We start from the raw sequence: 19,009 nt of genomic DNA on the forward strand, positions 1-19,009 counted from the left end.
CAGTTATCTAGACTATATCCTAACTTGTCTACTATCAGCTAGCTACTGATTCTAGTCTAAATGGTAAGGATCACAGTTATCTAGACTATATCCTAACTTGTCTACTATAAGCTAGCTACTGATTCTAGTCTCAATGGTAAGGATTATAGTTATCTAGACTATATCCTAACTTGTCTACTATAAGCTAGCTACTGATTCTAGTCTAAATGGTAAGGATTACAGTTATCTAGACTATATCCTACTTGTATACTATAAGCTAGCTACTGATTCTAGTCTCAATGGTAAGGATTACAGTTATCTAGACTATATCCTAACTTGTATACTATAAGCTAGCTACTGATTCTAGTCTCAATGGTAAGGATTACAGTTATCTAGACTATATCCTAACTTGTATACTATAAGCTAGCTACTGATTCTAGTCTCAATGGTAAGGATTACAGTGATCTAGACTATATCCTAACTTGTCTACTATTAGCTGGCTACTGATTCTAGTCTCAGTGGTAAGGATTACAGTTATCTAGACTATATCCTAACTTGTATACTATAAGCTAGCTACTGATTCTAGTCTCAATGGTAAGGATTACAGTGATCTAGACTATATCCTAACTTGTCTACTATTAGCTGGCTACTGATTCTAGTCTAAATGGTAAGGATTACAGTTATCTATACTATATCCTACTTGCATACTATAAGCTAGCTACTGATTCTAGTCTCAATGGTAAGGATTACAGTGATCTAGATTATATCCTAACTTGTATACTATAAGCTAGCTACTGATTCTAGTCTAAATGGTAAGGATTACAGTTATCTATACTATATCCTACTTGTATACTATAAGCTAGCTACTGATTCTAGTCTCAATGGTAAGGATTACAGTTATCTAGACTATATCCTAACTTGTATACTATTAGCTAGCTACTGATTCTAGTGTCAATGGTAAGTATTACAGTTATCTATACTATATCCTAACTTGTCTACGATAAGCTAGCTACTGATTCTAGTGTCAATGGTAAGGATTACAGGTATCTGAACTATATCCTAACTTGTCTACTATAAGCTAGCTACTGATTCTAGTGTCAATGGTAAGGATCACAGTTATCTAGACTATATTCTACTTGTCTACTATAAGCTAGCTACTGATTCTAGTGTCAATGGTAAGGATTACAGTTATCTAGACTATATCCTAACTTGTATACTATAAGCTAGCTACTGATTCTAGTGTCAATGGTAAGTATTACAGTTATCTAGACTATATCCTAACTTGTATACTATAAGCTAGCTACTGATTCTAGTCTCAATGGTAAGGATTACAGTTATCTAGACTATATCCTAACTTGTCTACTACTGGCTAGCTACTGATCCTAGTCTCAATGGTAAGGATTACAGTGATCTAGACTATATCCTAACTTGTCTACTATTAGCTGGCTACTGATTCTAGTCTCAATGGTAAGGATTACAGTTATCTAGACTATATCCTAACTTGTCTACTATAAGCTAGCTACTGATTCTAGTCTCAGTGGTAAGGATTACAATTATCTATACTATATCCTACTTGTATACTATTAGCTAGCTACTGATTCTAGTCTCAATGGTAAGGATTACAGTTATCTAGACTATATCCTAACTTGTCCACTATAAGCTAGCTACTGATTCTAGTCTAAATGGTAAGGATTACAGTTGTCTACACTATATCCTAACTTGTATACTATTAGCTAGCTACTGATTCTAGTCTCAATGGTAAGGATTACAGTTATCTAGACTATATCCTAACTTGTCTACTATCAGCTAGCTACTGATTCTAGTCTCAATGGTAAGGATTACAGTTATCTAGACTATATCCTAACTTGTCTACTATAAGCTAGCTACTGATTCTAGTTTCAGTGGTAAGGATTACAATTATCTATACTATATCCTACTTGTATACTATTAGCTAGCTACTGTTTCTAGTCTCAATGGTAAGGATTACAGTTATCTAGACTATATCCTAACTTGTCCACTATAAGCTAGCTACTGATTCTAGTCTAAATGGTAAGGATTACAGTTGTCTAGACTATATCCTAACTTGTATACTATAAGCTAGCTACTGATTCTAGTCTCAATGGTAAGGATTACAGTTATCTAGACTATATCCTAACTTGTCTACTATCAGCTAGCTACTGATTCTAGTCTAAATGGTAAGGATTACAGTTGTCTACACTATATCCTAACTTGTCTACTATCAGCTAGCTACTGATTCTAGTCTCAATGGTAAGGATTACAGTTATCTAGACTATATCCTAACTTGTATACTATAAGCTAGCTACTGATTCTAGTCTCAATGGTAAGGATTACAGTTATCTAGACTATATCCTAACTTGTCTACTATCAGCTAGCTACTGATTCTAGTCTAAATGTTAAGGATTACAGTTGTCTACACTATATCCTAACTTGTATACTATTAGCTGGCTACTGATTCTAGTCTCAATGGTAAGGATTACAGTTATCTAGACTATATCCTAACTTGTCTACTATCAGCTAGCTACTGATTCTAGTCTCAATGGTAAGGATTACAGTTATCTATACTATATCCTACTTGTATATTATAAGCTAGCTACTGATTCTAGTCTAAATGGTAAGGATTACAGTTATCTAGACTATGTCCTACTTGTATACTATAAGTTAGCTACTGATTCTAGTCTCATTGGTAAGGATTACAGTTATCTAGACTATATCCTAACTTGTCTACTATAAGCTAGCTACTGATTCTAGTCTCAATGGTAAGGATTACAGTTATCTAGACTATATCCTAACTTGTATACTATAAGCTAGCTACTGATTCTAGTCTAAATGGTAAGGATTACAGTTATCTAGACTATGTCCTACTTGTATACTATAAGTTAGCTACTGATTCTAGTCTCAATGGTAAGTATTACAGTTATCTAGACTATATCCTAACTTGTCTACTATAAGCTAGCTACTGATTCTAGTCTCAATGGTAAGGATTACAGTTATCTAGACTATATCCTAACTTGTATACTATAAGCTAGCTACTGATTCTAGTCTCAATGGTAAGGATTACAGTTATCTAGACTATATCCTACTTGTATACTATAAGTTAGCTACTGATTCTAGTCTCAATGGTAAGGATTACAGTTATCTAGACTATATCCTAACTTGTATACTATAAGCTAGTTACTGATTCTAGTCTAAATGGTAAGGATTACAGTTATCTAGACTATATCCTACTTGTATACTATAAGTTAGCTACTGATTCTAGTCTCAATGGTAAGGATTACAGTTATCTAGACTATATCCTACTTGTATACTATAAGTTAGCTACTGATTCTAGTCTCAATGGTAAGGATTACAGTTATCTAGACTATATCCTACTTGTATACTATAAGCTAGCTACTGATTCTAGTCTCAATGGTAAGGATTACAGTTATCTAGACTATATCCTAACTTGTATACTATAAGCTAGCTACTGATTCTAGTCTCAATGGCAGGATTACAGTTATCTAGACTATATCCTAACTTGTATACTATAAGCTAGCTACTGATTCTAGTCTCAATGGTAAGGATTACAGTTATCTATACTATATCCTAACTTGTCTACTATTAGCTGGCTACTGATTCTAGTCTCAATGGTAAGGATTACAGTGATCTAGACTATATCCTAACTTGTCTACTATTAGCTGGCTACTGATTCTAGTCTCAATGGTAAGGATTACAGTTATCTAGACTATATCCTACTTGTATACTATAAGCTAGCTACTGATTCTAGTCTCAATGGTAAGGATTACAGTTATCTAGACTATATCCTAACTTGTCTACTATAAGCTAGCTACTGATTCTAGTCTCAATGGTAAGTATTACAGTTATCTAGACTATATCCTAACTTGTATACTATAAGCTAGCTACTGATTCTTGTCTCAATGGTAAGGATTACAGTTATCTAGACTATAACCTAAATTGTCTACTATTTGCTAGATTATGTAATAGTCACTTGACCATATAAGGTCATATTTGACTAGATTTGTTTATTCTGATGGTGGTGATACAACAACAATAATGAATCACAATCAACGACGTATTGAATTCTGGGATACGTCTAGACGCGATAGTGTGCGTCTCACACCTGGGGGTGATTCATAATTTTTTTATATAATAGGTCTCGTTTGGAACTTTTCGCTTAAATAATTTGATTGGCTGTTTCTAACCCATTATTTCGTACATCCACATTCTTGCTCTGTTAATGGAGTGCAATGAGTTGTCCTTTGTTTACTATAAATCAATCAGTTCATCACATCTTTGTTTATGCAGATAAAATCTTGTTTGCTGTTTGTTGTTACAGGTGTAAGTGGCAAGTTTTTTCAATTTGGTATTGAGAGACAAAGCTCCCAAGAATCTTATGATGAGACGGTTGCCTCCAGACTTTGGGATGTCAGTGAGGAACTGGTGAAACTTGAAGACAATTTTAAAATCACAAAACAGTAACAATAACAGGAAGTATTTATTTCAAGCAACTTTGGTGAACCCAAAAAAGGCACAATTATGTTTATAGGTTTGCCTCATAGTTTTGAAAATATCAGTAGCACTAGAAATGAAGCAATAATATTGTAGCCAGGGAAATTTAATTTTTGTATCAGTTAATAGCAATAAAAATTAGTTGTGATAACTACTGCTATTAAAATAAAGGTGATAGTGTAAAGCAAATGTCAGCATGAAATCTGATACACGTATATTCTTCTATTCTTAATTATTTATGTACTACAAACATTGTATGTATTCTTCAACATCATCGGTACTAGTTCAAAAAAACACAAGAAAGAAAAACTTTGCAGCTAATTAGAACCTACCTGAGTCGTTGCCATGGAAATTATAATAAAAATAAATATTTTCACTTCTTGTAATGTTTCTGCAAAGTATTCATATTCAATAAGCTGTGAGGTATTTTTTTATCTTTTTTGCAAAGTTATTTTTGCTAGTATATTACTGCAAAATGTCAATTACTTGGTTGCTAGGTCATTACAATATTTTCATTTTTATGTTGGATATCAATTTTCTAACACTATAAATTATAATAATAATAATAATTATTTACAAACACCCCAATCAACACAACTAACCCAGTTCATTTATTTTGATGATTATTTATAAATTTCACAATTGAAACTGAAATAGAAGGTTTCTATTGGCTGATTGAATAACATTTTCTGATGACATGATATGTGCTACACTTGATTGTCTGGTTGGATTCAACTGCCATTAAAATTTCTGAATATTGTGATAGGAAATGGGTGTGTTGTGATAATTGTGATGTAATTTAATCTTTTTGAAATAAGTACATATTTGCAATTTGAACTCTTTTAGTCACCATTTATATGACATGTAGATTTAGAAATTTCAATTCAGTATTACAGGTCAGTGCATATCACCATGACATCATTAATTCAGTATTACAGGTCAGTGCATATCACCATGACATCATTTTCCTGATGTTAATATTCTGTGGGTAGACATTGGATATACAGTTTTAATAGTTCTTGATGTTTTCAGAGCAAAATTTGATGATATAACACCGGTAAAAAATTGTTAGTGCATTCATTTCCTGATATGAGAATGAAATTCAAGACAAATTTAAAATAAAGAAGGAAAATGGAAATAACAAATGATATTAAATTTGATAAAGTATGATTGTTTGCAGTATTTTTGTGAATACAAATTTATGGTTTCTGGTACAAGATGATCTCACTTTAAGAAGCTAATCTTTGTGTTTTCAAATCGACCTCTGATGTAAAAACTGTCATTGTTATACGTACATGTATATTTTGCTATCGGTACTTATATAAAGAAGATATTTTAATTTTTCTTTATTTCTGGCTTTACTAAAGACATTTCTTTATTATAAATGTATAACTTACATGTTAACATTAAATGTTAGTCTCCAATGGTTTTTCGTATAAAAAACACACACTTTCTGTCAGATATATTTGCGTTATATCTAAAGTAGTATTGTGTGGGAAGTTATTGTCAATCTGTAGTATGTGTTTTTTACTTTGTATAACCTGTATATATACAATCTGATTAAAATAAGGGTGTTATATTTTAATATGGTTGATGTTATATCTAAAGTAGTATTGTGTGGGAAGTTATTGTCAATCTGTAGTATGTGTTTTTTAATTTGTGTAACCTGTATATATACAATCTGATTAAAATAAGGGTGTTATAGTTTAATATGGTTGATGTTATATCTAAAGTAGTATTGTGTGGGAAGATATTGTCAATCTGTAGCATGTGTTTTTTAATTTGTGTAACCTGTGTATATACAATCTGATTAAAATAAGGGTGTTATAGTTTAATATGATTGATGTTATATCTAAAGTAGTATTGTGTGGGAAGATATTGTCAATCTGTAGCATGTGTTTTTTAATTTGTGAAACCTGTGTATATACAATCTGATTAAAATAAGGGTGTTATAGTTTAATATGGTTGATGTTATATCTAAAGTAGTATTGTGTGGGAAGTTATTGTCAATCTGTAGTTTGTGTTTTTTAATTTGTGTAACCTGTATATATATCATCTGAAAAAAATAAGGGTGTTATAGTTTAATATGGTTGATGTTATATCTAAAGTAGTATTGTACTAATCACTACTTCATGAACGGAGTTCAACAATAATACACCTCGCTTATTAAACGTCGGTTTCATTGTGCGAAAAACACAACATAACTGCAATGCTGTAGTATGTAAAAGTTTTATGGATTTTTGAAATTATTGTTCTATAAAAGTGTACATTGTAGGTCATCCTCGTATCACGGACCTACACAGCATAGAAGTAGTTCATAACTTTTCTCATTTGAGTCATGATGGTCAAATAACCTGAACAAAAATAGAAATAACTATAGAAACTATTTCATGCATGTTTTGGTAATTTTAAACAAAAAAAGACAAAGACAAATTTGATAGAGAATTATTGAAATTAAATACAATGCATTGTGCACTAACAATGTTTCGTATTCTATGTGGAGGCAATTTGCTGGAACGTTACAACATGAGGATCCAAGATGCGATAATGTAGAAAAAAACGTTTTAAAGGTATGCACACATTCAAACGTAATACATGTAACTATCAAACGCAATCTTAATCAAAGTAGGCGTCGATATTTGTCACTTGGTGGCGATATTTACAATATAAAACGGTTGTGATCCTCAATACTAAATCATTGTACCCTAATTTAGGAATAGACTGGTTACGAACCACATCAAGGTCACGACTCGGTTAGCCTTGCTCAACTGGTTCGTAACCAGTCTTGTGATTGGTTGTTGACAAATGCTGAACAGGCCATGCCTCCAAATGTGTCATGCATTCGGACTAACCGTTAGGAATTCCTAAATGGAGTAAATTTGTGTAGTTTTTTTGATTTATTCTGCAGATATCGGTAAAATGTAGGTAAGGCTTTGGCGAAATTCGAAGGAGCAACTAATATTCTTCAACCTGGTATTTTTTTAGATTTTATTTTTCATTCTTTTCGTCTGTTTTTTCGAGTTTAAAAAATGTGAGCTGGCTGGAGCCTTCATCCCTTGTCTATTTCTTACACTAGATACCAGCCGATAACCCCCCCCCCCCTCTCATAGAGACTGCGTATTACAGTTGATTATAGTTCCTGGGCTCCCTGTGGTTTCTGTTGCGTGCTATCTTTAAATGGTGTAGTTTTATCGACTTTTTTTTGTGATGCCATTTGGCGTCGCATGTTTGTGTTACGCAAGTCTATGGGAGGAGACATAGCTCTTCTGTGTCGATAAAAAAATCCTCATACCTGAAAATACCAAATGTAATGACACAAAATGTATCAGAAATTATTAAAACACCATCACAAAGACTAACGACCGACAAAAGAAGAGTTATGTCGATTTTGTAATACAAACTTGATGGAAGACAACTGTCATTAATATAGGAACTGTTAATTGGGAATTTATTTGACGTGAAACTCAACAAATTCATGTAATGACAAATTTTATTATATTATTTTCTTGCGCTCTGGATGTAAATAATGGCAATTGAATAAAAACCAGCAAAAAATTACATGTAATGTCTGCATGTAATCTATGCGTAAAGTATACACAATTCTAATATGATATTATGTTTTCCACTTATATTCCAAAATGTAATCTGGTCGCACAATATTTAGTCTTGGTACTCAGTTCCCATCTATTCCATATTGTACTTTTTTATTTATCATGTATTACATAATATTCAATGTATATTTTTTCCACTTTTACAAGGCATACGATTATTGAGAATACGATTACTGCAAATACGATTATTGATTTGGTTTACTGTTACATTGAAAACGATTACTTATTTGGTCTACAATCACAAATTTGACATACAATTACTGACAATTACTACGATGGACCGACGAGTAGACGACGCTGCTGCTTCTACAACCGTAGGAGCAACTGGGAGGACAGCAGGACACGGTGAGTATTACTGTTTACTACTTACTATTGTCATACAACTACCATGCTCATGCTAAATAATTGTTGCCTGTATTTAGATTTGTTGAGGAATCACATGGCTTGAAACAAATCTGCTTGTAATCAAAACCCGTATTGTAGTACATGTAATTTTCAATAGCATCATTCTTGGCATTTCACAAAATAATTATAAATCAATTTGTTTGTAACTCTTCGTGATTAAAGATGTAATATGGACGAGAAATTTATTTTTCTCACGGTCATTTGATACTACATGCTATAGAAGAGATTGTAATGTGATTTATCAGAATCTAAAAGCATAACCCTCTTAACGCATTAAATAATATTCGTTCAGTGAAATAACAAAACACGCTCCTTCGGTTTGACACTGGCAAAATCAATATAAACACAGAAATTGTAGGGTCATAGATTGATAACGTGCATGCGTTAGGTACCACATTCGGAGCAAACATGACCGCGCTGCAAAAAGGTGAATGATGACCTTTCGTTACAAACTCCGTTAAAACGCACCATCGCAAGAAGAAATGCCAGGAAAATAATTATTTTGACGACATAGAGCGATGGTCCACGATAGGTCAGAAGTGAATTTGCAAACCAATGTGGGGTAGTGGTAGATTTTTTTATGGATCAGTAAGTTGACTGATTTTATAATATTTTGTTTCTAATTATGGTTCGTATATTATTGTGAGTTTTGTTAGTGAGTGCATGTTTTCTTTGCTATGTTTACGGTAACCATTTTAATTCCTTCCGAGGAGTTTTAAGCGTTCTTTAATAAATTGAAATTCATACGCGGAAATACATTTGTTATGTTTTTGCATTATGAATTCAATTTTGTCACGTCGTATTCAAGGACTCGGGCTCTCGATAGCGGCAGACCATCACTCATTGATATTTCACATTCACTTTAATAATTCGTTGTTTACATTTATCGTTACTGGTGACAATTCAGTGGCAACAGTCAGTCGTCAGCCAGTCACCACAATATGTGGCACTGAAAGGACAGTACCGGTAGTTGTCTATTGAGCGACTGCCCAAGCCAATCGTAGACTGACACGTTTTTGAAGTTTAAAGCATGTATTCTGTTTTTGCTTTTTATATTGTCAAGTAACTGATTGTTGATCTAAATATTATTTGTATTGTCTACCATCATGGGTATTGTTTATATTATTTATGCACCTATCCGTGTGCTTTTACATGGGTTGGTGGGGTCAGTTTTAGATGGCTTGCAGATGCAGTTTAAATTCTGTCCAGATTCGAAGCAAGCTAGTCAATACCGAATGAATGGTTTGAATGATGGCCTCATCACATCACTGGAACAAGCTGTCTCAGTTATAATGAAAATACAATAATCTTCATTTATTTTTTGCAGACAATATATATTCAGAAATGAAGCATTCCTTAGACATATGACATACTGCTAAGATTCTTACCAAGGAAATTATCAAAGTAGGTAAGTCCAGTATGTAAATGTCTGTCTGTCTGTCTGTCTGTCTGTCTGTCTGTCTGTCTATCATCTAGTTTAACCACTATCTTTCGAGTCGCATGATGGATTGGCATGAAACATGAAGCACAGCAGCTATATCATGATCACGTGGCTTTATTAGATTTTAGTACCAATCTGTGCATGTTAATTAGCTAATTTACATAGTTTTACTAATCAATCAGTTTTCAAATCATTAGGTTGCATATCCAATAATTACCAACACAAGGGCAGTCCATCTGTGTGTCTGTGTATATGTGGGTCTGTATCAATCCATATCTCCAACATGCTTAGACCGAACTTCATACATACATTATACTAGTATCGGACAATTATGATAGATCCAATTGAAGATGACTGAATGGCAGCTATTTTAGGGGGATCTCATAGTGTAGAGTATTGAGACGTTTGCAAGAAGTACATTGATAGATCCAACAAATCCCATGCTAGAAACTTGTTTTTTTTCTCCTTTATTTAAATTTGTTTTTTTTTTAATGAAAAATTCTATAATTTTTATTTGTTTTTTTCTTTGAATTAATTTTTTTTCTTTTCTCAGCATTGTCTTCAATTTTTTATGCCATGTTCTTGTATTTGAGATGTTATCAATTGAGGGCATCCATTTTTGTTCATAACATCAGTGTTTTAACATTTTGAATGAATTCAATAACCCAGCTGCCTTCGTCTGTTTTCTCTGCTTCACTACCCAAAATAGATTCAAGAACATTTGCCTACATGTAATTTATTATTTGCTGTTGTTGTATTTTTGTTCGTATTTGATGTTTCATTTTCATAGTTACTGTGGACCAAACTTGTCACCACACTCTTGCTGAGGTTGCACAAGACAACTTAAATGTTTTGAGAAAATGATGCAAACATGTGATCACACTCATCAGCCAATGTAGGTATTCAAAAGGGATGCATTCAGTTTACTTCTGGCAACTTATGCAAATATGAATATGGATGACGTGAATAAAATTACTCATTGAGAATGTGACCAATCAACGCGCCATGTCCAAATTCAAATCGTATAGCAACTGTTCTGGAGTCTATTTTTTAGCGAAGTGAATTTAATAACAAATATCTACTAGAACTGTTTGCTTATTTTACTATATTAAAGGGACAGTGCTGGTATTAATTAAGGCTAAATAAAATAAGGAGGAATATGCAGTCATGATTTTCAGTATTTCACTAATCTGACCAGGTTGATTAGGAACATTTTTTCATGATAAACAAATTATCAATAGTTTTGACTGATAAAAATAAATAAAATAAATGAATATTAAAATATGAATAAAAGGGTCAGATCATTCAATTTAGATAAACAGCATGGATAACCTCATCACTTGTTTCTGTTTAAAAAGATTTGCTGCATTCTAATTAGGTGATTACTATCAACATTTTACAGATATATTTATATGCATAGATGACCTTCCCCATCCCATGCTATAATCTTTCAACCACATTCTGTAATCTCCATCCTCCCATCTTATACTGTGATCTGCCCTATCTATGTGATGATATCCTCATCCTATCGGTAATACAAACAGGGACTATGTCATCGACAATGACTGTTCAGTAATGGTTTAATGTGCATGGTGATACTTTGTTTCAATGACTTCTCCTGAAATGGAAATGCATCCAAATAAAGACAGAAATTGCAGACAGTTTTATAATTGTTTTCATTACAGGGTATATTACTTCAAGCTGTCAATGGACATGAGTGGACCTAGACATGAGTGCCAACAGAAGAAGCTAGTGGTGATGGAGAGTGGTTGCAGAGAGGGACCAAGGCACTTGATGCATTTCGTCATATTGTGTTTGAAGAAGATACCTTACTACTTGAATGCAAGGAGAGTTTAACAATCAAGATATTTTGAACAGGTCTATATGTTATTAAAAAGAAATTGTATTGATGAAAGTATGAAACTAGAAAATCACTTTTTTTTACTACATTTACAGGGAGATAGGTGAGCTTGAAACATCTCAACAGCAGATATTACAATATGCCAGTAAATGGTTAGCATGTATTCACCCTCCCAGTTTATAGAGCAAGAAACCGTCTTGCAGCAATGAACCGCAATGTACATTACAATAGAGAAATCAGGAGAAAACAGAATGGTGAGTACAAAATTAACTTTATATGTTCCTGTTGGACGTAGTCTGAAACTGCACGTCTGTTTTTGCCTTGTAAAAAATTGGAAGTCTTCGGCGTGACATTGCAAAATTGCTGGCCCCAGTTATTGATTTGCAAGCTGCTACCAAATATTTTGAAGCCAAAACAACATGCTTTGGGCCTCCACATGGGTAAAAAACACAGTCACTTGGGGGCTGAAAATCAATAAATACTAATTTTTTAAAAAATCATCCCAGAACTCTGTGCGAATCCCCCTTGATTCTGGCTGCTGACCATTTTCGTTCATGAAATCGTCGGATATCATCAGAAAACGCAGGATTTGTGCAGTTTTGAATAAAACCAAGTTAGCGATTATAAACAATGGTTATTAACGTAACACCTAATCTCCTCTAAAATTTTTGTTTTGCATTTTAAGGTAAGAAATTGAAATTTGAAACCGACAGGGTGTCGATTTACTAGGTGCCATGTTTCACAACTTGTTTATTTATATACGTATAGCGGATGATTTTTTTTTTAAAATTAGTATTTATTGATTTTCAGCCCCAAGTGACTGTGGTAAAAAACAACAAGTTATTGTCAATGACACGTCCCCGTTCCGTTCATATTTGAGTGATATATACATTCAAAGCAGCAACAATATGGATGTTGAACTGCATTCAGTAAAACAAAATAGCCACCAGTCAGCCATTTTCAACACAATCCAAAAAAAAATTTAAACTAAATTTGCCCATGCATGACTAAGATTCAGTTCCGGTATGGTGAAAATGTGCAATTTTTGTAAATTTTTTACCTTAAAAGGACTGGCCCAAATGCACAGGCATATGTATGATATAATGTATGATGTGTACGTGAAGTTTGAACTTGATCTGTCCAGGCATGTTCGAGATATGGATCGAAAACTAAATTCTTTAAAACAAAATGGCCGCCAGTTGGCCATTTTGAACTTGAACCGAAGAAAGATTGGTATGCATCAAGCTTATATTATGTTTAATATATGCACTAAATCTGAACAAAATCCATCCATGCATGACTGAGATCCGGTTCCGGAATTGTGAAAATACGTGATTTTGATGCATTTTCGGCCTTAAAATGGCCATCATTCAGCTATTGTTAAGCGGATCATGAAACAAATGCACATATCTATTTGTGACATGATGTACCATGTGTGTTTGGAGTTTGAACTTGATCAATCCAGACATGTCTCGGATACGGATCCAAAACTGAATTCTTTAAAACAAAATGGCCGCCAGTCGGCCATTTCGAACTTGATCCGGAAAAAAAATGACGTGCATCAAGGTCCTATTATGTTTAATGTATGTACCAAATTTGAACAAAATCTGTCCATGCATAACTGAGATCCGGGTCCGGAATGGTGAAAATGTGCGATTTTGATGCATTTTCGGCCTTAAAATGGCCGCTATTCGACTATCGTTAATCGGATCATGAAAAAAATGCATGTGCATATGTCCCATATAATGTGTGATGTATGAGTGAAGTTTGAACTTAATCGGTTCATGCATGTTCGAGATACAGGTGATCACGGACGCACGGACGCACGGACTCACACAGGGCAAAACATAAGTCCCCGTTTTCGGACTACGTCCGAACGGGGACTAATAAGGCTTATTCCCACTTCACTTTTTATGGATTTCTGCAGCTTCACTCTTCACATTTTATAAAAAAAATCAATTCACTTCATTTTTTATTACATAAATATTCTTCACTTCACTTTATATAAGCATTCAATTATTATATTTATTAGCTTGCAATTAATACTAATTAGAAACTTTGCATTTCAGATACCATGATTTATTGCATGCATTACAGATGTTATCAGGACAAATCTTCTTACTAATAAAGCACTACAGGTTGTACTGCTGATACTGTTGTTTCTGTTAGACGCCAATTTAAATTAGTAGGCATATACAATTTACTTTCTGTGCATCCAGAGTCATAACTCAGCTATATAATTTGTTTGGTCATCTTTAGCACATACATCACATTGAGGGCATGATTCATGTACAGGAGTTTCATGATTGGCTCAAAGATGACAGATATGTGACTATTTTATTTGCGTGACTACTGGTAAATGAGAAGCTTATTATGACTAAATCTTGCCCTGCAAATAAACTAGTAATATCATCTTTGTAGATCAAAAAAAAATACGTACAATATACCTTTATCATGATGCAATCATTTATTTAAATCTCTTGAACATTTTTCATAACTGTTACATAAACAACATTTTTCATGTTTCTTTCTGTTTTAAAGCAGGATGAAATGTTGTTAACATAGGGACACTATTTTAGCCATGCCGTAGTTGATTTATATTCTGAGGTGGCAAGTAATATTATCAATAATCAATAATATTTCAATTCATCACAATTAATTTCAAAACAAGAATATGATAGTGCAATAAACTATTTCAGTGACCTGACAAGCTTCACTAAGTAGAAATCCCCTAGAAGTCATGTTACAGAATAAGAAACTTGAAACTGACCTACTCAAGTGTTATATAATTAATTATGTGTCCCCAGGGAATAACATGTCTAGTCTACATGTATTTGTATCTGAGGTTAACCAAAATAGAGAATGTTTTTAACAATATATTCCCCAAATATACATGTTTGAAAGCCCAATTTATAATCAGATGCACACCTCATTCTGCTCAATAAGAGCTATCACTCAAATACATTGCATCAAAACTTTTACTGTAATTAAGCTCACAAAGGTCCTAAATATCAATTTTGACAAAAAATGACCCCAAAAAAAACTACCAAAAATACATATTTTAAAGCCGAAATGTTAATTAGGTCTAAATCCCACGTGGCTTTATAAGACCTATCACTCTCAAATACATTGCATCAAAACATTCACTGTATTTAAGCTCACAAAGGTCCTAAATATCAATTTTTACAACAAATTACCAAAGAAAAAAAAAAAAAAAACACCCCAAAAATACATATTTCAAAGCCCAAATTTTAATCAGGTCTAAATCTCACGTGGCTTTATAAGATCTATTACTCTCAAAAACATTGCATCAAAACTTTTCATGTAATCAAGTTAACAAAGGTCCAAAATTATCAATTTTGACCAAAACTGACAATAAGTTCAAATTTAAAAAAAAAACCATACCATCAAAACTGTTTGTGTAACATGGACATAGACACAATGTTTCTGTTTCTATGTGTAGTCACGCAGTACTGTCGTTGCGCGGACCAGCTCGTCCGCAAAATTGTTCCGTTTTAGACTTAACAGACATGAGCAATCGCGATTAACGTCAGAGCTAGATATCCCCATTACATGACTTCTGATTGGTGTAGGGTACTTGGCCGTCATTTGACAAGCGAATAAAGATGCGGGTAACATATTACGCTTTTATTTCTTTTTATTACCAAGCCAGATTCTGTTGCACATGATTCGGCGAAGCCGGCGATGCTCGGCAATTGTCGGAAAATGTGTTATTTCTTTGACGGCACAGATGAGAAGAACAGATGCCTAACCATATGTAGTCTCTACGACTTAAGTATTATGCAACATCCGGCTACCCTACAATTTCTGTTTACACAAATATTAACATGTAATAGTATATAGATGCTTAGTTTTAACGATTAAATCAGTTGCTACTTTGTGTTCTAACTAGACACACCTCGTCTTAGTCTCCCCTACTCCACGACCCGAATCTTTCCCTACATATTTATAAGAAATTCACTTCAGTTTTCTAATTTTATAAATAATCACACCGATATTCAAATTCTATAACTCAAACAGGTCACTTTTACAATTTTTATAAGATTTTCACTTCGTTTTTTTACAGTTTTTAAAAAGCATCACTTCGATTTTTTACATCTTTTAAAACGGGTACTTTGTTTTTTTACCCATGTGGAAGCTCTGCTTTCAACCACTCTCCCAGGTACAGGTTGCTACAATATTGCATCAATGGTTTCATTGTCGACGACGCTAAAGCCGAACGAGTGTGATACTTGCTTCGCGGCTCTCCATACACTGTAAGATTTGCTTGAATCGTTTCTATAATTAAACACAAACCAAACGGCCCTTTTCAGGGCCACAACTTATTTCAAAAAGAGAACTACCGTTTCTGCTTTAATACATTTTTGTTCACTCGCTGGTTGTTATGTTTCTGATAAAAAATCTTGAAAACATAAATGTAAACTTCGCATATAGCGGTGAACGCGCTGCTCTATTTATGTCACAGCTATTTCGCGTTCACTTCTCGTTTTACGCAATTGACATTTATTTTTGACTCCCGTGTACGAAGCACATGTATGTATGCACAGTCAGCTGGCGCACACGTGATAATAAAATAATTACGATATTTACTAAATGGGGGCCGCCATCTTGAATGACGCATAAAACTAAATAAGAGACAAGTTGTGAAACGCGTTTTTCAGATTCCTACAAATCAAGACAAAAATACCAATCTTTCACAAAAATACGGTCCGTTTGAGTTATATTAAGCCAACCGATAACAAAATTCGGCCGAATTCGTCGTTTTTGTGTGGAAAAATCCCTTGCATACGAACACCTAATTACGCCAAGAACCTAGAACACTAAGCCGGGGTATTTGAAACCGAAATAGTCATCTAAGCGTTAGGCCGTCGCTGATTGGCTGCTGAGCTGGAATGCCAATTTTTAGTTTCAAATACCCCGGCTAAATGTTAAAATGTATGCCATTATCATATGCTGAGTTGTCAGAAATATATGGTAAATTGAAACCTACAGCACGGAATGTTTTGAAGATTTTGAAATTTCCAGAAACTTATCTTGTACAGAAAATGAAGTTGCCAACCATCTGCAAAGATTTGTACGTGGACTTGATGAATCCATACTGAAGAAGTTCCTGCGATTTTGTATAGGTGCAGTTTTACTTATTAAGGATGAAATATTTGTGCAATGTACTAGTTTAACAAGGCTTGCACGCAGACCAGTTGGACACACATGTGGATGTGTTCTTGAACAGATCAGAATTTAAGTCAGTGCTGGATGCAAATGTTTGGGTGATGGACTTTGTTTATATTGTTGTCCATTTTATATAACATAGTCTTCTCAGAATGCATTAATACAGTATAAAATAGGGAAATTAAAACCATTTATGGAGTTCGCCCATGGTTCTCAAGATATTAATTTAGAGTATCATGGTGATTGACCATTTTTAGTTCAAAGAGGAATACTCTCCAAGATACGTGATGCCTAAAGACGTCATTCCGATCTTAAGAGCAGTTAAATATCTGAAATTGTATGTGTGATATGTATGAGCAATTCCAATTGTATTTCTGCATATAGAATTGTTGCCATGGCAACAATAAGAATTCTGGGTTAAAATTAGCAAAATGTTAATGGTCATTATGTTAAGTAGATTTTCACATGTAAAGGTCAATGGATTTATCTTTAACATTTATATGCTAAAAAGTATTGGTCATAATGACCATAATCACAGAAATAAAATGTTGCGTGATAAGTGTTGGCATTGCAACAATTGTATAGGCAGAAATACAGTAGTTATTACTCGACACATAATTTCCAACAATTTGATTTATTATTAGCTATGGGTATTAACATGTTCTCAATTTTGGCATCATATGAGATGATGTCCGACCCCCATATAGCATATATGGCGTGCATAGTAAGGAGTTGGAGGATTGGGGACTATTTGGCATAACAATTTTTCCACAAATTGACCTTGGATGATCTTTGACTACTTTGCCACTACACGAGAGCCCATTCTAAGCTTTCTTTGATGATTTATTAAATAAATATAGATGACAGTATATTGTTTTGGTCTATACAGTTGTAGTGACTGCAATTGGCTATGCTATAAAAGCAAGCCTTGATTCAACTTCAGAGCGAGTTAGCCAACCTACTATACTATCATGTGTTTTCAAGGAACAAAATTAGTTACATTATTATCCCACAGCATGTAGGTGCCGCAGAGGATATGATGGATCCAAGTCCATATAGAGTAATATTTGTTACTTCAAACTTGGTGTGGTTATTGAACTTATGGGTCCAGTGCTGTCAGCATGTAGTGCGTGTGATATTTTGCATGTATTTGCATATTTTAATGCTTGTTGACGAAGTCATATCTTTCATTTCTCTGTCGATCTTCACTTGGTGCTATCGTGGGTGCGGTGATGACAACATATAGTGTTGGTGCATATTTGCATATATTATTACATAATTAGCGTCTTTATCAAGTTTATACCATATAACTTCCTGGTTTATGTACCGATGAAACCTGTTGTGCTTGGTGTAATTGTGACTACCATGGCGATGACTTAGAAAATGTATGCTAATATACGTCTATGCACATATTAATAGCAACAATCCTCCCTCCGAGAAAGCCGGTGGATTTCTGATCGCTTTCTTATTCGACATTGTTGATATTATATTATACCATTGTTAGGATTTTTTCAAAGTAAGTTATATGTCTGTGTAGTATCAACATCAAGTGTTTATGGTTAGACAAATATATCTTTATATCACGTTTTATAAACATTCTTCTGTTCATGTTGTTGTTATGACTGTTATCATTAAATCAAAGTTTGGAATCTTGTTTTTAGTTCACCTCTGTCCTTGTCATGTATATTTAGTGAGTCCAATGGATAAAATCGAGTTAGATTCGTGCACTGAATAACTGCGTAATTTATGCATAAAGCAAGTGTAACGCAAGCAAAAGTCAGTGTGAGATAATTACTTGTGTTGTTGACGATTATACTATGAATTAATTAGTAATGTTTTTGAATTGTCGAATTGTAGTACATTAATTGAGAGTAGTTTATTGCCCATGATGATCCCTTCATTACAGGAATCCAACATTGAATCTTGATTGAGTACTTCGTTATCTAGCATATTCACTAATGGTCAGAAATTACATGGCAGCCCTTAAAGTGTTGT

General features: G+C 33.7%; 1 protein-coding gene across 2 annotated transcripts in view; it reads left to right on the forward strand.

The window, feature by feature from the left end:
* The window catches only part of LOC144350034 (WW domain-containing oxidoreductase-like), a 147,370-nt gene extending 140,904 nt beyond the window's left edge, over positions 1 to 6,466 (forward strand). For both annotated transcript variants that reach the window (XM_085508170.1, XM_085508171.1), the window contains exon 7: positions 4,334 to 6,466. In XM_085508170.1, coding sequence (XP_085364296.1) covers positions 4,334 to 4,476 — 143 coding nt within the window. In that variant the 3' untranslated portion in view covers positions 4,477 to 6,466. The remainder of the gene's footprint in view (positions 1 to 4,333) is intronic.
* Positions 6,467 to 19,009: the final 12,543 nt, after the last annotated feature.

This window comes from Saccoglossus kowalevskii, chromosome 14 (genome assembly GCF_978046115.1).
Source record: "Saccoglossus kowalevskii chromosome 14, keSacKowa6.1, whole genome shotgun sequence".
In the NCBI taxonomy this organism is placed as follows: Eukaryota; Metazoa; Hemichordata; class Enteropneusta; family Harrimaniidae; genus Saccoglossus; species Saccoglossus kowalevskii.